The sequence below is a fragment of the Synchiropus splendidus genome, chromosome 5 (assembly GCF_027744825.2).
Source record: "Synchiropus splendidus isolate RoL2022-P1 chromosome 5, RoL_Sspl_1.0, whole genome shotgun sequence".
Classification (NCBI taxonomy): Eukaryota; Metazoa; Chordata; class Actinopteri; order Syngnathiformes; family Callionymidae; genus Synchiropus; species Synchiropus splendidus.
Window position 1 is genome coordinate 4444181 of NC_071338.1, and position 24218 is coordinate 4468398.

The window sequence follows — 24218 nt, forward strand, 5'->3', positions numbered from 1 at the left end:
AGTCCACGTTTTTATCTTCAGTGCCAGAACGGGGGAAGTATCCGTAGCGTAGGACTCAAGCTTGCCATGGTTTTACAAAGTCCTAAAAGACGTCAATGAGAATGTGATAAAACAAAGCTCAGCTCAAGACAAAGAGCTGAGCATCTGCTGTGGCTGTGGAAACTGATTTACTAAAATACTTCGTATTACATCACAAATCCCTGTTTCCTGTTATCAGCTCTATCAGCATTAAGGCCTGCATCCTCCCTAAACAGTGCATTCTTGTACATAAACATCAGGTAAATCATGTATAGGGCAGACCGAGCCAAGAATAAACACTGTGTAGAAAGTTTGATCATGGCTTACATTTGATCAAGTGTTGAGACCAGTGTGCGGTTGGTGAACTCTTTGTCAGTGATCCGATAAGCATCAGAAATATTCTTCCATCTGCTCATCCTACAGCCTCAAAAGTCAACAAACACAAGGGGTGGGAGCTTTGTCCCTTTCCATGATCAGACCAAGCTTTTCTCTCCTGCACTGTCAATGGACATTAACACTGATTACTGTAGCATCTACAGTACAACAAAGAAGATACAACAGATACACACTTCAAGATTAAATGTTAACATGATATTTGATCACACAATAAAATTATATATAATTATCATCGTAATTGTAATCGATTCATACTTGAGATAAAAAATCGTTGTAAAAAATATAGTAGAAGCATAATTAAATGATAATTTAATAAATAGCTACTGTTCAACATAAACATAATAAAATGCACATTAAAATCCTAATGTGAAATATCAAAATGCCAAATCCGGAGAATGCCATCTTCCAGATAAATACATAAAAGAATAAATAAAAAGAACATTCGTAATCCCAGACCTCTGTTATGTATTTATCGTGAATGCATGTTGTGCAATTTTGCACATCCTCCCTGGTCAAGATTAGACATAAGTCAATAACTTCATTTAGTCATCTGAACATTAAAGAATGTGAGTTACACACCATAAAATGTAAATGAACAAGCTTTCAATTAACACCATTATCTTTATTTAATTGTTTTTACAATTGTTTTCACTTTATATATATATAGTCTTCTTTACAATCATGAAAAAAACATAGTGGTCATTTTTTTCGCCAACACACTTTCCAGGTAAAGCTCCCACTTGCATCTTTTTGTATAGTCTCTGGAACTCACAACACGCAATGTCTGCTTGTTTTCTTTATGTCTTTTAATATTGTGTGCCATATGTTGTGAGTAGTTCCATCATTTTAATTCGTTATATAAACTTGGATGGCGTCCTGTTACCGGTCCTGTGAAACTGGTCACGTCAGGACATCAGATTTCTAGGCATCAGCATATGTAATCATTTCTGGATACAGTGTTCTTATATCTGCACAATCAAATTCAGCTGGTAAGGGATTTGGTTCTTCCATTCTCTGTGAAGTTGCAGCCTCGAAACCAGTCCTGCATTACTCTTTGGCCAGCTGCCTTTGAACAAATTGGCCAGCTGTTAGAGTGTAGAAGTGAATGTTGAACACTGGTCTCTCCTGGATGCTGCACAGCCATTATTGTCTTTGTGTCCACACAAGGGTCCCCGTGAGTAGACCTGGACTGTGCCACAGAGCGGGACATGTGTCTCTGTTTGAATACCTGTAAAAATTCCAGTGTGGAAGCTTCGGATTCCACTTGACTTGGTGTAAAACCCTGTACTGCCACGACATTTTCACAGGGAAGAGCGAGTGGATGCCCCTTTGTAGAAACCACAGGGGTGTATTTAAGGATCCCCTCATTTTGGCTTTTCGGCACTCCCGCGGTGTCATATGCTTGCAGTGAGGGTATTATGGGCACCGGGCAGGTACGGAGGGACGGAGGGCTGCTTGTTGCTTTATTCAGACAGGTGCAGGGAACCTGCTTCCCACCTTCTCTTCCTTTAAAATACCTGGTCCTATTAGGCAGTTCATCCATTCTCTCTGCAGCGGAACATCGTCTGTGGAGGATTAAATTAAGAATTAGATTTCAACACATCAAATCCTGTTGCCAGAAAAACAGTCATGTTTCTTCCTGTTCTATGAATAACAGTCTCTCCAGAGTGTAAGCAGCCTGTATTGTCATTGCATGAATGTGTTTTCTTTTCCAATCCCAAGTTTTGTGGGTTTTGAATGGGGAGGACGAAAACACAAGTGACTATTTTCTCAATGTAAATGTTCATGCTCAAGATGATATGGTTATTGATTAACTGTATGTTTTCCATCCAACAAATAGATTAATAAATAAACATCCCTGTGCTGTTCTGTCTTTATTTACAGTACAGTAATTTTAATTTTTATAAGCAAATTCCCTTGACAAATGAACGTGAATCAAGAGAACTGGATTGTTGTTGACTTTTAAAAAATACTTTATTTACAAATGGATTTTAAAAATTTCCAGGTAAAATGACGAGGGCAATATTCATATTTAAATAAGCCAGGGTGACGTCATAATGTTTTCCTCATTGTGCAAAGTTGTCCTTCAACCTCTGCACAAAAAATGTCTCAGTGTAGCGGGGGACCCTTTGGAAATACAACTTCAGCATCACTCTGGATTTGATATTCTGTTTCCATAGAGTCTCCACGTCTGGCAAGTGCCCATCCTGCAGTTGGTCCCCGCAAGTCAGATACACTGCCATTTTTGCTTCCTCCACCAAGTAATTCAGGATCTGTCACTTCTCCTGGTGTATCTGACTCATCCTATACAAACTGGGACAGAGAATACAGGCCATGTAATTTTCCACAGGAAGGCTGTCGATTCCAGGGGTCTTCCTACCAGACATGCTCTAAAGAATGTTGAACATGTCACCTCTTGGTGAGTGGACATTCGAGGCGTTTGTTGGACCCGAGGCATCCCACTGGAAAAGTAATTTAAAAGTCTTTGGTGGATATTTCATTCACTGGTGTAGAGTTGCTGATAAAAACGCTCTCTCTTGGATTTGGCTGGGATCATTGGGATCAGACTCTGACAATGAGGAGTGGGTGATTTTTCTCTGAAGAAGGCAGTTCGCTCTGCATCTGGGCCCAAATCATAGCTCCCTGGACCATGGTGTCCAACAGTTTGGCTAATTCTAGCCTTTTACTTTTGAGCGTGTCAATATGTCCTAGATTTCCTGAAAGATAAACCGAGATAGACATTCTACCGCCAAATCTGATCTTCAGATCTCTGATACACCCTGTCATGTGTTGTCTGCTGCTGAGATAAAAGCTGAATTTGAACTCTCCTGCGGCCCCACCACTGTCTTCAACAGGTGCAATTCCTTTTTCTTGTCTAAAAACAGTCCGTATGCTGGGATCGGCTCCAGCACACCCCGAAACCCTGAACAGGACAAAGCGGTGGCTAATTGACAATATATAACTCAGAGCATCTCTAAATCTTTGGTCAGAGGCTAAAACTGAGCTTCCCTGCGCAGTATTTTGCTGTGCATGTGCTGCAGGATGCAAACTTTAAATGACAGATTGAAAAAAACTCCACAGGAGACATGCTGCTGCCCAGTGAGCAGCAGGGAGGGCGGGAGGTAGAGGACGGCTGACAACCAGCAAGGCTTCATCAGAGCGCCGGCTGTCACACGGTTTGTTGTGATCGGCATTCACCGATTACGCTGATGTCAGCCAATCATGATCGGTGACCCATTGATCGGAGCATCCCTAGTGCCATGACTTCAAACCACTCCCCCTCACCCAGTCCAGCTTATTGTTAAAATCACTTGTACATGTTTCCTGTAAGAAGAATCAATCATGTTTTGTCCTAGTTGTGTCAAAAATAAATACCCTCTTTTTGACTTCTCTAGCCCCGTAAACATTTAAACTTTCCACTTCAAAACCTCGCATAAAAAGTACCAAAAAAAAGTTCGTTTTGGTCTAACTTTTTGCAGTAGTTTCTTTAAACGGTAAACTTCTTGAGTTGTGAACTGTGATTTATGTCCGTTGCTGACATGGAATCTTGCAGATGAATAAAACACTTTTATTGTTTGGAAAGTATATTTACAAGTTTCAGTCCCTTCAATTTTCACCCTACAGTACATTAAACCCACTAAGCATAACACCAACACTTAACGCAACTACATAGACAACAAATGAACCAAAAACACTAGAAAAGTCTAAAATAATGCCCAATCTCTCATTCTGTCTTCTCCTTCCACGTATGTCCAAGAATTTACTAAAGAATGGACATTTGTATTCACTGGATGTGGTTCCATCTTCACAAGCATGCACATAGTGACATGCCTTGTGGTATGTTTGATATAGATGATACAATAGTTTTTCTGTTCATACAGGACCTTCCAACCAAAGCAATAACTCAGGCGTTACCAGTGGAGAACACTGACTGGTGGAACTAAGGAAACTGTGGGATCGATGTTGTGTGATTAAACATGTATTTCACTTTCATGGAACTGGTTACATGTACTGAACCCGAGTCGTAACCATGCCATTTAACATTTGCGTGATCATATGTTTAACAAGGAACTATCTGCCTATTAGACTGTCTTTTACAATGATATCGGACCCCTATTGAACACATCAGCATGTGTCTTTTTGCACAAAACTCTCCATGATTTGAAATATTTACATTGGAAAATAAGCACCAGTCATGTTTTGCTGGAGCTGAAATCTCATTCTCCCCAGCCACACTCATTCTGCTGTGAATGGTGCGGAGGAAGGAAGAGAAACTAGTCAAGTTGACTCAATAGATTTGTGCGTCAGATTTTATCAATTCCATTTACGATTGTTCAAAACTGGTTCGTAATGATTGTTAGTTTTTAAAGCGTCAGATTGCACCATGAAGAAGACGTTTTAAAACTTTGTGAACGGTTTACTGTGGAGCACATTTTACAAGGAAAACTGAACTCATTTAGTGCATTGTTTTCCAACCTTTTTTATGCCACAGCACACTTGGTTCATTTAAAAAAATCTAGAGGCACACCATCAAAGCAGCGTCGGCCAGTGTACAATTGTGCTGAGTCGAATATTTTGTTGAAAATCCCATTTAACATGTGAAAATCTTTAGCAACTAGCACTCTGCCGTTAAGGCATGTCATTTGTAGAAACAAATTGCAGATCATGTATTTGTTTAAAAATGTCTACTAAAGGGGTGGACAATATGGCTAAAACATGTCATGGTTTATTATTTATTTTAAGTAACTGTTTAGATCGTTTTCGATTTTGTTTCGATCGATCACAATCTTGTGTGTTTTTGACACTAATTTGCAAGTTTCTGACAATTTAGGCTAAAGACCTAGTTTGGAGAATGTCTAGACTAATCTTTAACATTGTTTGCCTCAGATTGTTTCATAACTACAATTAGTCTTCCTCTCTTCACATTTTGGAGGGAATTTGCTTGGTTCTGCAGTTAATTTTTATCCAACTTTTAAACAAAGAATCAAACATTGCTAGTCTCTGAGTGTCAATACAGTTTTGATGTGAGACATCACGTTAGCCAATAGCTCTGTTAGCTCTGCGGCACAGACTTCACGGTCTTTGGTGTTGCGGTTCCGAAAATACCCCATCATTCTGCTGTGAAGGTGTGTGGTGAACTTCAGGTTGAAAAACAACTCAAAGTTGAGCAATCTACCGGCTTCTTCACTGTGAGTGTGTGGGAAGAGGAGCACCGAGCGCAGCTCAGCTGCGACTGTCAGACGAGTCAACACATCAGCATAGATCTAGAGTGTATAAAAAAAGAATGCATCGATGATATCTGCTCACGTAGTAGATGGTCAACATGTTCTCATTGTTCATGATTCATCAACCACCTCAATTTCTGGACAAATGAGGATGATTTCGACATTTGTCGTGTTTGGTTCATAACTGATGTATATCAGTACATAGGTCTGAACGGGAACGTGGATTAACCCTGTGAAGCCTGAATTATGAAACAGTTGACAGAGAGCTCCAGTTCTTCAAATCTTTTAAAGTCTTCATTGGTCCTTGTGAGCAATTTAAAAACATTGTGCACATATCTATCTCAGTTCTCATTTAATAGACAATATAATAATGACATGACATCTAAAATGATGCGTTCAGTGTAGCTCCCTAGTTCGGTTCTACATATTATTGGTGCAGGTAACCACACATGCGTCCTCCGGACCCAGACAGGGGACTATTCTTTATCAATGTAAAAAACAAATGTGTGTGTGACTAGTGTGACATTAAAAGAAATGGTTCTGGTTCTGAATAGAAAAACGGTTCTTGTCCATCCCTAGTGTCACTGCACTCTTAAATAATATGTGAACTCCACAGAGATTAAAATCTCTCACGGTTCCAAGCCTGACTTCCTCATCAGTCTTCACCAGGCAGTGGAAGGAACCGTACATACAGAGAAGTGACGTAATACAAAAAGTGTAGGATGTCACTGACTCACACTCAACAGCACACGTTGGCCTGCGTCTGGCAATTTGAATCCTGCTGACAGTCACATCAGTTGGCTATTTTATAGAAGGAAACCATATGTAATGTAAACTCTCATCTATAAGCAGCAAACGCATGAAGCATCATGGAGAAACCATTGCATTGTTAATGATTATGCTGCATTTTTCTAGACTATTGGCCACTATTGAACCCAACTATTCACAGTCCGACTGATTCAAGCAATGTCACTTCCAGCCCTGAGATATTGTTTGAAGCATAAGCAAATAACAATTTTCGTCTCCTTTTTGGTAAATTATAGTTTGCTTCCAGTTATATCGACCTGTGTGACTAGTAGAAGTGTTTTTTTCCCACTGGATATGATAACCAACAATATCTTTGGCATTTATAGTCAGCAAAAGGTTAGACAGAACGGTATTAACGTGTTTACCTTTCTCACTATTTATGGCACTTAAATCTGTGCGCTCTTTCTTACGCACATTATCTCTGCAAAACCTTTTACCACCCTACCTGGTTTACTGTCATGTGACTCCTAGCTCCCATTTCTGGAGAGCTGTATCCATGGTGTATCCATGGTAACAAGACAGAAAGCGGGAGAGGCATTCAAGGAGACCATGAGGGGCGACAAAGCTCGATGCTGTATTTCTAGCTCACAAATAGGTCATTCTGAAGGCAGGATGGCCAGAAGACATAAGAGAAGTAGACATTTCTGATGTCTACTCCTGATTTTTGCTACTACATTAAGTACACCGAAAAGAGTGAACAGAGAAAATAAAAAACTCAGTGGAAACAAATTGACTCTCCTTAAACCTGGTCTTATCTCACATGGAAGCAGCACATATCAGCGGAATGAAACAGTTCCCACCCAAGTTTTGACCAAGAACTACCACCTATTGAAGTTGTGTATATAGAATGTCAGAAGGCTTCTTGTACTGGTTGTTGAGGATCTGCAAGGTCTCATGCAGACCCCGTCCCGTTTCCCTGGTTCAAGGTGTTGCAAGGGCAGTTACAGATCAGATGGCCAGCTTTCCTTTCACGTCCGCCGACGGACAGGTTGATGTGTTTGCATAGGTTACTGCAGTAGCCATCACCTAAGGTGATTTACATCCAAGTTGCAGAGAACAGAGCAATTTTCTACCCGTTGCCAGATCCAGAGCATCCACCAGCGTCCTGGGATGAGCCTTGGAGGAAGTGATCACAAGCAAGTTCTCTCTGAATGTCAGGAGGCATGTGAGCAAGTGTGGAGCTCTCCATCTCTATGGTGATTGGTGCATAATGCAAAACAGAGTCGCCTCCTCAATGCTCCAACCAACGCTTCATAGTCCCTCACATGTCTTTCACCCACACTGTGTGAGCCTCAACTGATCGAGTTGCACACACAACTTGATGACTCTGCCCGTCCACGTCGCCCTCCTTCTTGATCTTCAGTTTTGTCCCCAACAGCATGGTGTGTGTCCTCACAGCAACAACAGGTTTTGCGTCCTTCTCTCCTCATCTACCACCATCCTTCCTATACAGTTCACAAAAATCTTGAACGCAGACATCGTGGCCAAGGGATCCTTGCTGACTGGGAGGGCTACCGACTCAAAGAAAGATACTGGATCACCCAATAAATCATTCTGGACCCTCAGCTCATCTTGGACTTCCTACGCCCTGTGCTCCGCCTCCACAGCTTCCCTTATACACCCTCCATCACTAGAACCTGAACCAGTATCAGTAAGTTTCGAACTATAGACCAGTGTCCGATCCCTCCTTACCTGAATCATTTTCAAACAGTTTTGTGATTAAAAGAACTTTGCATTGTCTACATTGCACCAATGACATTAATGAAAACATGCCTCTATGTTTGTAAGTAGCATTGTCTTTGCTGACAGTGTGGAGGACAAACCAACCCAACCAAGGTCATTCGCCTCATGCACTCCATGGTCCAAGGAAGATCTAGGGCTAGAAGGGCTAGATTTTACCAGTTGATTCTCACAGATCAACTGTTTGTGGAGTAAATGAGTTTCAGTCATAAAGCAATTTTCGCGAAGCATCTCTCTCATACCCGTATTTTGTCTTTCCTTAATTTGTATCCTCAATCTTCCAGGTTCATCTAAGGTTTGAAAACAATCACACACACCACATAATGGGAGTTGTACCTTAAGACAGGCCCCTGATCACTTGTTTCATCATCCTGCAGGGGTCTATAGAAATGTCTGCACTTCGCCACTTTATCACTGAGATTTGTCAGTAATTTTAGTTTTCCTCTTGAAATGGGCGGGGTGCTGAAGACACTGATTTCTTTCTGTCGTTGAATCGGGTAGAAAGTAAGTGAGCCCTTCCTGAAACAGATACAGAAAAGGTATTTGTACTGCATGTTTCAACTGGCTGTTAATTTATAGTAGAGTGTCTGATACCAAAGACGTTCCTACGATACCAAAGACTCAATGAATGAACAGCCCCGACAGATGTCTTGTTGTCAATCCAAATAATAACTTGACTTGTAGCTGAATCACAAATGTCTCATATAGAAGACATTTATTCTATATTAACCTTATCATATAAAAAATGAAGTCTTACTAAATAAGAGAGTTTCATCATTGGATTAAGTCAGAATGGTCAGATTTGTCTGACAAAACTCTTATCGACATTTACCTTCATTTTGAATACACCAACATAAGCTACAGCAACGTATACTGGGGAAAGGTTATTTATGATACTGTTTGTGAGGGTGAAGGACACGATCAAACCACTTGGCAATGAGACAACATATCGATCAAGTCATCTGCTATTTATCTGACTCCAAAACCTCATCAAGATAATTTGGCTTCATCTTCTAAGCCTTCTCCTTCATCTCACCTGGAGTTCAACAAATTTCTGGCACACAACCATACAGGAAGTGACCTTGATTCTCCTTCACCTCTTTGGGTTGAATCTTTTTTCCATGCAAGTTCCAATAGGGCTTCTGCAGGACTTGCAGCAGTTATTGCTTGGTTTGGTGGTAGGAACGGTTAACCTGCTTTGTCCAAATTGAAATGAATTAAACTCACAGAATAATACACATAATACAAGACTAGATGATTCCATGGGGCACTGTCTTTCATACAAGCCATTTCTGATGCCAATGAATCAACATTATTCTTCGTTGTTGCCACAATTTGGATAAACTACAAAAACTACTAGGGCTATTGTTAGCTGTTCACTCTGGCCTTAATACATAATCAATGCAATCAATAAATAACTATATGTCTGTAGTGTACAGGTGCATGTGTACTTGAACATTTGAACTCAGTTCTCCTGAGTTCTCGAACAAATTTTAATTAAATTACTCATACCAAGTGCGACAAGGAAACAGAAAACCTTGCCATCACAATGCAGAAACTATGCAGTCAAAAGGACAACTGACAAAACATGTAATCCGATGTGAGAGTGTGGTGGATGTCTAGAAGGCTATGTCATGTACTTAAATGTGTGAAGCCTTATAATGATCTTTCCCTGCAGGGTTTTTAGTTGCATTTGCAGGATGCAAACTTTACATCACAAATTCAATAAATCATCCGGAGCTGCCAAGTTCTTAGTGACTTGCTGCAGCAGCTCGCTGGCTCAGTGTGCAAGAGTAGTGTAGACACATGACACAACAACCAGTACTTCAACTATCTGCAGTCACAGGTGATCGGTTTCTCTGAACGGCAGCGAAAAACAGTGGCTGACATATACTTGTTTGCGGAAGTCATTGACATTGACAAAACGATGACAAAACCTCAACTAATAGACGTGGACTGTTTTTTTGTGGGCATAGTAGCCAGAAATGTAAGAAAGTATTTAATGATAAAACGACTCAAGTACTGAGTAACTTGCGATATTTTACTTTTATAACTAAGGATGTGAATGTAATCAAATTGACAAAAATATAAAACAGCAATATACAAATGCAAAAAAAAGATATCTCCACAAAATAGCTAAACTCAGCCACAACAAATGGTATTCAATCCCTCATTACCAATGTAATAGTTTCTATCAATGTAGTAGTAGCAGTCACTCTTTTTAATAAAACATTTTTTGAAACTAGCACCTTGCAAACAGTACTTCAGCACTGTGGTTGAACACTGGATATTATTTGGAATGAGTAAGCATGTGTCTTTGTTATGCTGAAAATCAGTGCAACAAGTATTTCAAAACATTCTCTTCATTCAGATTCTTTTTCACAATGTAAATGCTTCTAAAACCAATACTTAAGTAGAATCAATACATTTGAACGGCGTGAGCTGTTGCAAAAGTATTGTAGCGTCCGCTGGTAGTAGACAAAAACAGTCGTTCCGTCGTTTAATTTCTTCTTTTATTTCACTCAAACACTGTGTCGTGGTTTCCAGAAAACAGAACAATTGCTGCTCCTCGCTCTCCTCAACAACTCTCAAAAAACTCTTTCTCACCCCCTGCGCAGCATCACGCTCCAGCCTCACTCACTTGTCACCATTGAACTTTTAAAGGAACTGCAGCATAAACCCAGAACGTCACAGTATTGCGAGATCTAGCGAAAATATATTGCGAGATCTTGCGAAACTTCTTTTTTTTGTTTTTGGTCATGTTCCCTTAGGGGTTCGGTAGGAAACAGCCATTTTTGCGAACGGGAAAAGGCTCAGTGAAGAGACAGAAGAGCCTACGACTTCCAATAAGTCCTACTTGAAATATAGATTTATCGCAGCTGTCTACCGTCACTCCCACATGGGACCGTCTCGTTGCAGAGAAACAAGCTCAGGGCTCCCATTGATTTAACAATACGGTGATTTACAATTTTCACGCGCTTTATATTCAGTTTTGTTTTTGAAGGAATGTTTAAACATTACATCGCGACCAGAGTCAGAGAGCATTAGGGCACTGGTCGAGAGGAAGACAGTTCGTGCAGAGGCCTTATCTGACGGTTCCAAGTGGCAACTTCATACACCCCATGCCACGTACTATTTGAGAAGCGTTGACTGGTCCGCTGTGATAAAAAGGTTGGGGACTGCTGCTTTATTAGGTCTCTGTGAAGAGCCTGAGGTGCTTTCATGTCTTTTGACCGTGAAACACGTCATTAAAATAGCAATGACTTGTAGGTAAAATTAATGCATTTAAAGTAACCACAAGGTTGCCACCTAGTAATTCATGTTACTGAACCTAGTGAACCTTGTGTGACATGAACCAGGTGAACAGTGATTACCAAAGAGAGCCAACCACAGAACAGTTCACGGTGATGGAATTGAAATAAAATAATATTTGATCTATTCAGTTCCACAACAGCATAAATACATCTATGATACATTGAAATGATTCCAGACCATGTAAAAGAAGGCTCGTTGTTAGGTTTCATGTTTTCATTCGTGCTTTTATTTTGTTACTTCCAGTCTCCTTGTTTCCGTGCTTCCTGTGTTGTATCCGTTTTCCTCCAGCTTAATGGCAAAACATAGCTGGAACTCATTCCGCTGATGATCCCTCCATGTATATCTACCCCGGTTCCCAGTGTGTTGTCGCCAGATGGTCCGTTGACGAATCTTGGTATGTTCCCCTGTGATTACTCTTGTCCCTGGTTTTGATTCCCATTTTTCTCTGCGTTCTTCTCCTTCGCGCTTAGCTTTTCTCTCCTCTCGCCTTATTCTACTGTTAGCTCCGTGTTAACTTCCTCAAGTGTTTTAGTTGTGCCGTTGTGCTAGTTTATTTCCTCGGTTACAGTGTTTGTTTTCACCTCTACCGAGCGTCTTTAGTTATATTAGAGCCTCGTGAGTGTTAATCCGAGTGCATAGTTTTCTGTTGTCCCCGTTTTACAGCGCTGTGTATCTCACGCCTGTTTATTATTTTAGGTTTTTCCCTCTCCCTTCGTGTGTTGTCCTCTGCACTCCACTTTGGTCTTGTCGCCCTCCGTTTTCATTATTGTCCGTGTATTGTTTATGTGTTCTTTGTAATAAATACTTGATTAACAGAACTCTCGCTCGTCCAAGTCCTCTGTAAATTTGAAGTCATCTGCTCTTGGGTCATATTAGCCTCGCAATTATGACACTTGTGTCGTTTTATAGATAGCTATAGCTTAATCAATATGTAACGTAATCATACTCTTAAGTCATATTCTAATGGGACATATGACTTGTTTTTGCTCCCTCCCAGTCGGTAGAGATCCCAGTCAGTTAAGATCCCCATGGCAGCGCGTGTGGCAGCCCTGCTGCTCCACTGACGGCAAGTTTAAGAGAAGGAAATACAAAAACAGAATTTGTGATGATACCTCTGGACAGTCTCATATACAAGTATGTAAATAATCTAATAGTATTATGTTTTTTGATTGATCAATTATATGTTTGAAGATTTCAAGTCCTTAATTCCACATAATAGAATATAAAATACACAGACTTCCTTAGAGGCAAGAACAAGTCAGCAGTTTCACCTGAAGTTTTTTCCTGCAGCCAGAATTCTGAAGAGAGAAGGCAGAGCCACTGGTGCTGTAGTGGTTCGCTGGTGAACTACATCACTACAACACTGTGAAACAAAGCAAAAGCACGAGTCAGTTGGTGGAAGATATTTGTGGTAAAAGCACATATTGTGATTTATTCATGGGGCATCCTTTTTTCATACCATACAGAGCATAAATCAGAGCACAAGCAGAAGGCAAAATGTTCCTGGTAACAGGTAAAGTGGGGAGAAAATGAAGTTGTTCCAGATGTGAACATTACGTCATGACACTGCATACTATGAGCCAGAAAATCATGCATTCCAATGATTTTTTAAAAGTTTTATTTATTTATTTATTTATTTTTTATTTTTAGTAATGCAATTACTTTCTTCATGGAAAAAGATCTTACAAGAATTCATCAAATACATTAATTTGATCACAGTATATAATAAGGCTGAATTTATTCGGACTGGACTGTATGTACTGATACCAACCCGCTGGTACTAAAGAGCTGGTAAAGTCGAGATATTGTGGCACATGTGGTTACCTCTCTTTCACGCCTCAGTGATTCACAAAATCAGGTTAGGTAGAGTCAGGAGTTTCACAATATTTCCAAACATGTCACAGTATTCATAAGAAATCAAAACAGGTTTCCAAAGTGTTCAAGAGTCTTTTAATGGACGCAACTCAGCAAAAAACTGTAAACAGAAAATACAGTCATTTGCTCCTACAAACCTGATTTAACTCAGGGCTTCTTTATTTCAGATGAAAGCATACCGTGTAACTGACGAACTATAGAAAACCAGGGTAATCTAAAAGCCACATTTTCAAGTGCTCAAAATCTTAATCGAAAAGCATTTACAATAAACCAGGTCGTAGGTTGGTAGTTGCAGAAGTGTTTGTTGTGGTGGGCACTCGGGAGGTGTGGCCTCTCACCCAGAGGTATGATGGGTAGGGTCCTGACCGAGGGTATATATAGAGGCTGTGCGGGGGAACGTGTTTGAGTGTTGTGGCCCGAGAGACAATAAAAAACATCACGTTCTCAACCAGCGACTCCGGACCGTTTTGTCCTGCCACATTGGTGACCCCGTTTTTGAACATGCTCGAGGTGGACGAGGACTATGTTCCCTCATCTTCAGCCGAGGGACGTGTTTCCCCCTCGGCTTCAGCGCTCCAGTTCCCGCAGCCGACCAGCTTGGAGGGATCGGTTAAACTCCCGGAGTTTTGGCAGAGCGATCCGGCTCCGTGGTTTCAGCATGTCGAGGCGCTTTTCCACCTGCGTGGAGTTGTGGCAGACGAGTCACGGTACTTTTTGGTCGTTGCGGCTCTGGACCGGCAGTCCACACGCCGCGTCATGCAACTGCTGCGAGCCCCACCACGACACGGCAAGTACGTCGCGCTGAAGCAGCTTCTCCTTCGGCGCTATAGTTTGTCTGCCGCGGAGAGAGCGGATAAACTCTTGTCGCTACCGGGCTTGGGCGACGGTTCCGCGGTGGACCTTATGGACGAGATGCTGTCGCTACTCGGGTCGGAGGACGGCGGTTTCCTTTTCCCTCACCTTTTCCTGCGCCAGCTCCCGCTGACGGTGCGCTCCACTCTGGCGAACTCACCGAGCCTGGACGCCGGCGACTTCCGCGGTTTGGCTGAAGAGGCGGATCGAATCCTGATGACTTCCAGACGAGCAACCGTACAGAGTGTGACAGCGGATCCCCAGCAGATCACGGCGCAAGAGGCGGAGATGACGATGGCGGTCGGTGTCTCTCCTCGGCGAAGGCGCGATGAGCTCTGTTTCTTTCATCGTCGGTTTGGCGTCAAGGCTCGCCGCTGCATCCCTCCTTGCTCGTTCAAGGCTCCGGGAAACGACAGAGCCAGCGCTCAGTAGCAGCTGTGGGCGCTGGCGAGTATGAGGAGCTGCTGTTCGTGAAGGACTCGCTCTCGGGAAGAAGATTCCTGGTGGACTCAGGTTCGCAGAAAAGTCTCTTACCTCCGGCTGACGCGGACTTGTCGGCGCGAGGGCGCGGGCCGTCCTTGAGTGCGGCAAACGGATCCTCCATTGAGACTTTTGGAACTAGGTCGGTGACAGTTAATTTCAATGGACACAGTTTTGTTTTCAATTTTGTGATCGCATCCATCGCTGTTCCCATCATCGGCGCGGACTTTCTTTGTGCCAATAGTTTGTTGGTGGACGTGGCTAACCGTCGTTTGATTGACGCGGTGACTTTTGCCTCATTTCAGGCTGGAGGACCCGGCTCGTTGACGCATGCCAGCTGTGTTGCAACGGGAGACGGCTATCAGAAGTTGTTGACCGATTTTCCACGCCTGCTTTTTCGTCCTCTGTTGCCAAACATGGAGTGGAGCACTTCATTCCCACGGTGGGGCCTCCGGTTTTCGCGCGCGCTCGGCGTCTAGACACGGCTAAGTTAGCCATAGCCAAGGAGGAGTTCGCTACGATGGAACGCTTGGGTATAGTGCGGCGCTCGAACAGTCCCTGGGCCTCACCCTTACACATGGTGCCGAAAGCAGACGGCTCTTGGAGACCGTGTGGAGACTTCCATCGGTTAAATAATGTGACTGCGCATGACCGTTATCCCATCCCACACATCCAAGATTTCTCGGTGCGTTTAGCGGGCATGAAGGTGTTCTCAAAAATAGATCTGGTGCGGGGTTATCATCAGGTTCCTGTACGTACAGAGGACGTCCCTAAAACCGCAGTCATAACGCCATTTGGGTTGTTCGAGTTCCTGCGCATGCCTTTTGGCCTAAAGGGGGCAGCACAAACTTTTCAGCGGTTGATGGACTCTGTGTTGCGCGACCTGGAATTTGTGTTTGTGTACTTGGACGACATTTTGGTGGCCAGTCCTTCAGTTGAGGAGCACCAGCTGCACCTTAGGCAGGTTTTCCAGCGTCTCCATGATCACGGTCTGATCGTGAACACAGCCAAGTGCCAGTTTGGCCTCCCAGGTATCGACTTCTTAGGCCATCGCATTTCGTCGCAGGGTGCTGTGCCTTTACCGGCTAAAGTGCAAGCCGTGTCAGCTTTCCCTAGGCCGGTCTCTGTCAAGTCCCTACAGGAGTTTTTGGGCATGGTTAATTTTTATAACCGTTTCCTGCCCCGCGCAGCTCACCTTATGCAGCCGTTGTATGAGGCTTTGAGGCTGAAAAAGGCCAACGATCAGGTCGAATGGACCTCCGAGAGGCAGCAGGCTTTCGACGGCGCGAAAGCTGCTCTGGCTAACGCAACACTTTTGGCTCATCCTGCGTCCCAGGTACCCATTGCTCTCACAACTGATGCTTCCGACATTGCTGTGGGCGCTGTGGTAGAACAGCGCGTGGCTGGTGTGTGGCAGCCACTGGCATTTTTCAGTCGCAGGTTACGGGACAATGAGCGGAAATACAGTACGTTTGACAGAGAGCTTTTAGCACTTTACCTGGCTATGCGTCATTTCCGTTTCCTGCTGGAGGGCCGTGAGTTCACCGCATATGTGGACCACAAGCCGCTGACTTTCGCCATGGGCAAGGTGACAGAGCCTTGGTCTGCTCGTCAACAGCGCCACCTGGCTGCTGTTTCCGAGTTTACCACCGATATACAGCACGTCGCCGGTAAAGCAAATCCAGTTGCGGATTGCCTGTCTCGGGTGTTGGTGTGCCCTGTGTATCTTGGGGTCGACTTTTTTAAGATGGCTGCTGACCAGACTGGGGACCCAGATGTTCTCTGTCTCAAGTCAAGCGGTTCTGGTCTCAAGCTGGAGGAGGCAGTGGTGCAGGAGGGCAGTCCAGCTCTTCTGTGCGACGTCTCCACGGGTCGCCCCAGGCCGGTGGTGCCAATAGGTTGGCGACGTCGTGTGTTTGAGTTGGTGCATTCTCTCTCTCACCCGGGAGTCCGGGCATCAGTTAAGCTGGTGGGGCAGAAATTTGTGTGGCCTGGTTTACGGAAGGACGTGAAAAGTTGGGCAGCCGCGTGTGTAGCTTGTCAACGGGCAAAAGTACAGCAGCACACAAAGGCCCCTCTGGAGCCGTTTGAGATTCCAACCAAGCGGTTTGATCACGTCCACGTAGACTTGGTGGGGCCACTACCACCTTCTCAAGGTTTCACCCATTTGCTCACAGTGGTGGATCGCACCACTCGGTGGCCAGAGGCTGTTCCTCTTTCATCCACTTCTACTGCAGAGGTGGCGCGTGTGTTCCTTTTCGCTTGGGTCGCACGTTTTGGAACTCCGTCTGACATCACTTCAGACAGAGGTTCCCAGTTTATTTCCGAGCTCTGGTCAGGACTAGCGAAGTCCCTGGGGACGCAACTCCATCGCACAACTGCCTATCACCTGCAATCGAACGGCATGTGTGAGCGTTTTCACCGGTCTCTGAAGGCGTCGTTGCGTGCTGCCCTCTGTGACGCAAACTGGGTTGATCGTTTGCCGTGGGTGATGCTGGGGTTGCGTTCGGCTCCTAAGGAGGATCTAGATGCCTCTCCGGCGGAGTTGGTGTTCGGTCAACCACTTCGTCTGCCAGGGGAGTTTTTGCCTGAGGGGCCGGCAGGGTTTCGTGGTCCCATGCTAACTGAGTCTTTTGTAGCCCCCGTGCCGGTGCACCATTGTTTTCCGCAGTCGTTCGTGCCGACAAAGCTGGCGACGGCTCGTTTTGTTTTCGTCCGTCATGATGCTCACAGGTCTCCACTTAAACCCCTGTATGATGGCCCTTTTCGGGTACTAGAGAGGGGTGACAAATGTTTTGTGCTTGATATGGGAGGCCGTCGTGAGCATATATCACTGGACAGACTCAAGCCTGCTCATTTTGTGACAGGGGAAGATGTGGTGCCAGGCCAGGTTCCGCGTCGTGGGCGTCCCCCGGCTGAGACCTCAAGGACAACAGTTTCTGGTGCAGAGCCGGCAGCCGAAGACGTTTCTCCAACAGTTGCGCTCCAGGAGAAACGGAGTATTTTCGGCAGATTGTTAAAACCCAACAGTCGTTATGCCGACTTCAAGTAAAAGTTCAAGTTTTTGTTTTGCTGTTTGTACTGGTACAAAAAAAAATAAATAAATAAATAAATAACTGTTTAAGGCCCTGAGGCCCTTGTGTTTCCCTCTGGGTGTTCGGGGGGGAGCTGTGTGGTGGGCACTCGGGAGGTGTGGCCTCTCACCCAGAGGTATGATGGGTAGGGTCCTGACCGAGGGTATATATAGAGGCTGTGCGGGGGAACGTGTTTGAGTGTTGTGGCCCGAGAGACAATAAAAAACATCACGTTCTCAACCAGCGACTCCGGACCGTTTTGTCCTGCCACATTGTGGAAATTTTAAAACTGAGATCCGTATCAAACCAAAGTTTTTGTGTACTGTAGTGTAATAGTTTCTAATATATTGGATGTGCCATCAAGTCAGGTGAAAAGTGTTTAGGGTTGAAAAGGTCACTTGAAAAAGTATCATTTGAAAAGTATGTCTGCGCTGAGAAATTATACTGAGTTTGCAAAATTTGGCAAGAACAATGAATTAAATATTTTCAGTTTCCCTTACCCTTGGAGATTGTTGGCCCAAATGATGTCTTGCAGCTGATTTGGACATGAGACTGGAGGCATTAACAGAACAGTCCCTCAAGGTGCGGCGGTCCATGAAATGAGCCACAATTTTTTCCCGATGTCTTCTGCAGTAGGAAATGAAGGGGAAAAAAAAGAGTTAAGAGATCTGAATATACATTAAAACAGTCGTCATCAGGGTGTTGCTCTGTTTCAAATGCTAAGCAACACAGCGTGTAGCCACTGGTGCAGCATTTGTTGATTTTGGCAACAAAAACAGGTTATTGGACTCTCTGACTGAGAAAATTCAACTGTTTGTCATGCAGCTGCTCCATAGATGCATTGCATTCAGGAGAAAATGACACCAAAATCTTTTTGAACGCTGATATTTAAGTGTCTGAAGGAGCAATGGAATGTTTAGCAAACATGCCTTCATTAGACATATATATGTGATAGACATTTCAGTCAATTTTCAAGTGCAGAAGAAGAAAATGGGACATTTAATTTGCTTTCACTTGCTCCTCAATAATCAATAGAAAAGCCGTTAATGGCTATGACAGCAAACAAACAATTCTTATAATTGCTGACCAACTTATTGCATGTCTCCACATGGTGTTTTTGCCCACTCAGCGTCATCTAGTGGCCTGTGTCATTTCACATCGAAAACCACACAGAATTGCATTAATTTTAGTTTTAAAAATGCGTGGAAACAAAGAAATTTTAAGGAAGGAGCACACGTAAAAGAGCTCCTCAACACGGTAAAATCGGCATGTCTCTTTGATGAGTCCACTTTGTTTTAATACGTTTGATCATGTGAGATTTCATCATAAAAAGAGATCAGTTAATCCGAAGTGGTCTCATTTCGCGCTACGGAGGATCCCTGTCCGTCTCCCGCCACCGTCGACTCAGAAGTGAACTGAAACCTCGCCGTCGGGTGTTTCACTTGCACCTGGAGCATGCGGCAGTAGTGCTGGCGCAGCGTGAAAAAAAATATTTGCGCCATCCATTTTTTATTTATTTATTTTTTTTACCACGGCCCATTCTCCCCCACCCTCATAATGGCGGCAGCTGCCTGATTCACCCATGCTTAAAACCACCAAAAAATGGCTGACCTTGAAAGCCGTTCCAGAAGTTGGTGAATTACTTGAAAAACAACTCAAACTTCCAGCAATCACTTCAAATCCAATAGGCACACCAGCATTTCGAAGCCTGCACCAACTGCCCCGCCGAGATCTATCATAGTAAACTTTCTACAGTTCAACATGAATCCGTGTGTAAGAACACGCAACGCGCATCATCAAAACACAAAAACACACGTTGACGTTTGTATCTACATCCTTGGGAGGACCTATCATTGCCATAATGCTTTCCCCAGACGCTCACCCTAAAACAAGTCATCCAAAAAATCGGTAATCATATGCAGGACTCTGAACCAACCTTAACCCCAGTTATCGTGATTGGCTCTTCTACCTCAACAATTGGTACCCACAAGCAGGGTTGCCACAGTTACTTTGAAAAAGTACTCCAACTACTGAATACTGATTACTCCTTTAAAAAGTAATTTAGTTCCTTTACTGATTAATTTCATTTAAAAGTAACTACATTCAATTACAAGTCACATTTAGCAGCCAAGTACAGCCATCGTCGTGTAAACAAATTGCAATTTTGAGGCGGTGTTTTTCCATCTGTTTCCTGGCCATGTGTGGGGTCATGCATAATCTCGGCTGTGTGAATATAGAGTTAATGTATTAACACATTGGATCTAAAACCACACACACACAAAAATAATACAAGTATGGGAACAATATTTCTCTCACTGTGAAAGCCGTACACAAGATTTTCTTTCATTGTCAGAAACGTTCACAAATTCATAAAACAAAATGATACTTAATGGCCTATCTGAAAATGCACGAAATGCCCCCGGTGTTTTTGATGATGACCCGGTCCACAACAAGACATGTATACACAGCCAGTGTGTCACATTTTCTGTTGGCCACCTGGAGACAATAGCTGCACTTATGTGACTGCTGCAGTAACTGTCATCTTGGTGCTCCATAGCATGGGCAGAGGAATTTCTTTTCTACTTTCTAAAGAAGGCAGAACATAAAATCAGTATTGGTTCTTCAGCCCCAAGCGTTTTTTATTAAATAATTTTATTAAGAGTCTCAACCTATCAAGGCAATTTAAAAAGTAATATATTGTTATAAGTCCGCACTTTCGACACATTTTTCGCTTTCTTTGACCAACATTTATGCACATCCATATACCGTGTAGGGTTTATACTGTCATCTTTAGCAACCACAAATTCAAAATAAGAGACTGTATTTTCAGTGAGAAATGGCAAATCTCTCCTCAGTTTAAGTCTGTATCGCCAGCATCTTGACACGTGAGCTCCCCGCATGCTGAAAACTAGACTGACCCATGCACGTCATGCACCAAGACACAGCAGAATAAAGCAAATTATGCTTCCAGAAAATAAGTGAATACAATGAGTTGGCAATAGTAATGTGTTAGATTACTCATTACTGAACCGACATCACTGTCCACCAGACAGATATGGTTAGTACACACACTCTCACAAAAAGGCATGAACTTGCAAAAACAGGGGCAAATGTGTTGCGGAACGGAATTACTCACTTATTGCGGTGGTAGAGAGCCATACATGCCACCCCAAGAAGACAGATCCCCGAGGCAATGCTGAAGATGGACAGGACTTGTCTCTGATAAATGTCACCGCTCTCTGTAGAGAAAGAGTAGGACATTCAGCCTGGATACAAAGGGATCTATGAGAGAGTTTTAAATAGAAATACGTACATCAACATGGGTTGTGTATAGACACACAAAGTAATCAAACATGACATGTTTGACTAGGCAATGGGTCCTTATTTCAACTTACTCAGAAAAAATATGATGTTAAAAAATTCAAACCTTTACACAAGTTTTCACTTGGAGTCAGCTCACCAGGATCTGGTTGTATTGTAAATTCTATCTGTGCCATGTTTCCAGAAATTCATTACGTAAGTACAATTGTGAATATGAGAAATACTGACAAATCTTAGAAGTGATACCAAAAACATGAGTAAGAATGATTCTCTTTTGCCAGTCCTGCTGTAAATATATATTTGTGTGTATTACAGAATTTGTGTCTAAATTAGGTTTTCAAGTAATTTATACTGACGCAGTGGGGTGTGGGTTTGTTTGTTTAGTTGTGTTGTGTTCGTTTTCATGTGCCCCATTCACCTATCAGCCCAGCTGTATAACAGTTTGTGTTGCCAGATGGTAAAACTCTTTGTTTCATGACTCACACCTCCTATTCTCTTTGACTGTTCCTCGTTCATGCATGCTTGTTCTTTTTTGTCCTTTTTCCTTCTCTGCTCTACTCGCTTTGTTTTCTGTTTATCTTTTATCGCGTGTGAGTGTTTTGTGTAACTCAAGACTTTCCTATTCCGAACAAACCATGAGGACCTGCAATGAATTTTGTGTCATCTCTTTCCTTCCATGAAATCATCTTAACTTATACAAATTTGAAATTATTTTTCTCAATATTACATGATTTGTTTCCTTCAACAGAATCTGTAAGAAAAACACTCATACTCAAGACATGAAACAGACGTCTTACATGACCGATGAACAAATCCATAAAGATCTTTGGTCCAACATTGCCTGATCACCACCAGTACCTTTTACATTTTCCACAATAATATCTCACTTATTCTTAATACAGTTTTAATCATCCTAAAAATATCCCCAATTAATAACATTAATTAAACGAGTATTCACAGCATATCACATTTACTGATTACCAAATTACTGAACACTCCTTATCCAGCAGCTTTTTCTGCCGCTAGCTTTTTCCCATATTTTTGTTACGCATTTGGCGTCATTATTTTGATCCCTTTTAAGTAGCTATAAAATGCTTTTCTTTAAATTTATCACACACATTTCTTATCTCCTTCTTCCAAATATAATTAGCATTCTTTCATCTACCTTCCATTGTCTTGGCACTTTTTTTTTCATTCAATGCGTTGACTGTTTCAGTCCCTCCCCAATTTTCTCTATTTTGTCGATTACAACTTGCAGTGTCAAATGTTATGTGTTTTGACAATTATTTTAGTTGTCTTCTAATCCAGTGTTTTTCAACCTTTTTTGAGCCACAGCACATTTTTTACATTGGAAAAATTTTGTGGCACACCACTAACCAAAAATGTTACAAAATGACACTCTGTATAGTATATTTAATTACAATATAATTTCTCAATTTATTTATACTCAGTCAGTGTGAAACCTGGGCCTGTTTAGATGAACACAAAGCCGATATCCTGGCAGGAATAGAAGAAAGACACACACGAAGCTCTTCTTCAACAGCTCAGGTGCATCACTAATTCTCTTGGAGGAACGAGGCAATCAGCTACGTGTTGCCACACGGACAAATATTACATTACTCTGCCAGCCTTTACAGCACGGACACTGGACAATGACATAATATTTGCAGAAAATTATTAATAAATGTTAATTAAAAAAAAAAAAAGTGATATTGGATAATTTCTCACGGCACACCTGACGATCTCTCACGGCACACTAGTGTGCCGCGGCACAGTGGTTGAAAATCACTGTTCTAATCTACCATATCAATTATTTTTGTAAGCATCGATTAACCTAAAGTTGCTTAAAATTATCGCGCCTGCTAAAGTTCTCTCACACCATACCTTACAAACATACATCTTCAGTTGTTATTCTTGAGGCTTAGTACTTACTCTTCTTGAACAATACTTTTTTTGCATAGCGCTTTTTTTTTGTAATTTCCAACGGTTATACTTGGCCCCTTCTTACACTCTCATGGCCTGTGAACATTCTGGTGTTACTCCATCTCCCAGATAAGGTGGAGCTTGGCCTGGATCATACTCATGATGTCTTCATCACATTGAGACAGATCGACACAGATGTCTACCATTGGTTCAAGGCTGGTCCTGATTATCTCTCTCGTAGTGAGACTGAGGGTCATCACGTTTTTTTGGAACTAGTCCGTGTATCAGGACTTGTGCGTTATTCATGACTCATCTGTGTTTGAAGATTCATGTGTATTTTTTTTCTCAAATTCCACATTTAAAAATTAAAAGTAAGCATCAAGTAAAAACTCTTAAAATCGGGCAGAAATGTCGGCAATTTCAAACTTATCAAGTCGTCTGACCTATTTTTCTTATGGTTGTGTGAGACCTGAATAGTCTGTGTGATGTGTACGTGAGTGCTGATAGGAAATCAAACAATAATTAATTAACTAATGCTGGTGTGATCATTTTTGTTAACTATAGAGGAATGCTGGGTGTGTTATGCTTTTGTTTATCTTTACGACTCTATCATTCTTACAGGCACACGTAGCTAATTTCCCACTGGCAACTGGCCCATATTCTTTTTCCAAAAAGTGTTTATGCTTTGCATGCAACATTTCTCAGTATTGACACACGTGACATTTGAGGGAAAGACGTCTTACCCATAAACTCAATCCCAAGTTCATCCGCTATTCCATTCCACGCGACATGGTGTGGTGAGAAATTAGAGGTGGGGAAAAAGGGAGAGACAAAAGAGTAAAACTGTTACAACTTAATCTCACTCAAAACATAACTGACTCAGGAAGCTAGAACCCAAAAGTGAAGTTGACACCCTCTACAGACATGCTGCCCCCTGAGCAGCAGGTAATGAACTCTTACAATGGAGTTTAAGGGAAGGTCATCCAATACTTATTTTAGTCGAGAACTGTATGCGATGGCCGAAGCACCACTCCTCCCTTAACCCAAATCACTTGCAGTAAGAAGCCAGAGTCATACTTGTTGTGCGCAAATACAGTAGTTACACAAAACGTGAGCTTTTCTTTATAATGAATCATTTCTTTTTTGTTTGTTTTGCTTTTCAAACTTCAACCCACGCAAAGAATTATACACG

General features: G+C 42.5%; 1 protein-coding gene across 2 annotated transcripts in view; it reads right to left on the bottom strand.

The window, feature by feature from the left end:
* Positions 1-598: 598 nt before the first annotated feature.
* Positions 599-24218, bottom strand: part of nrg3b (neuregulin 3b) — a 67607-nt gene continuing 43987 nt past the window's right edge. The window contains exons 4-9 of one of the 2 annotated variants that reach the window (XM_053864596.1): positions 23770-23796; positions 20919-21021; positions 18283-18409; positions 12773-12864; positions 8523-8705; positions 599-1979 (exon numbers count right to left, since the gene is read on the bottom strand). In XM_053864596.1, the coding sequence (XP_053720571.1) occupies positions 1397-1979; positions 8523-8705; positions 12773-12864; positions 18283-18409; positions 20919-21021; positions 23770-23796 (1115 nt within the window). In that variant the 3' untranslated portion in view covers positions 599-1396. The remainder of the gene's footprint in view (positions 1980-8522; positions 8706-12772; positions 12865-18282; positions 18410-20918; positions 21022-23769; positions 23797-24218) is intronic. The other variant, XM_053864597.1, reaches the window with a different exon arrangement.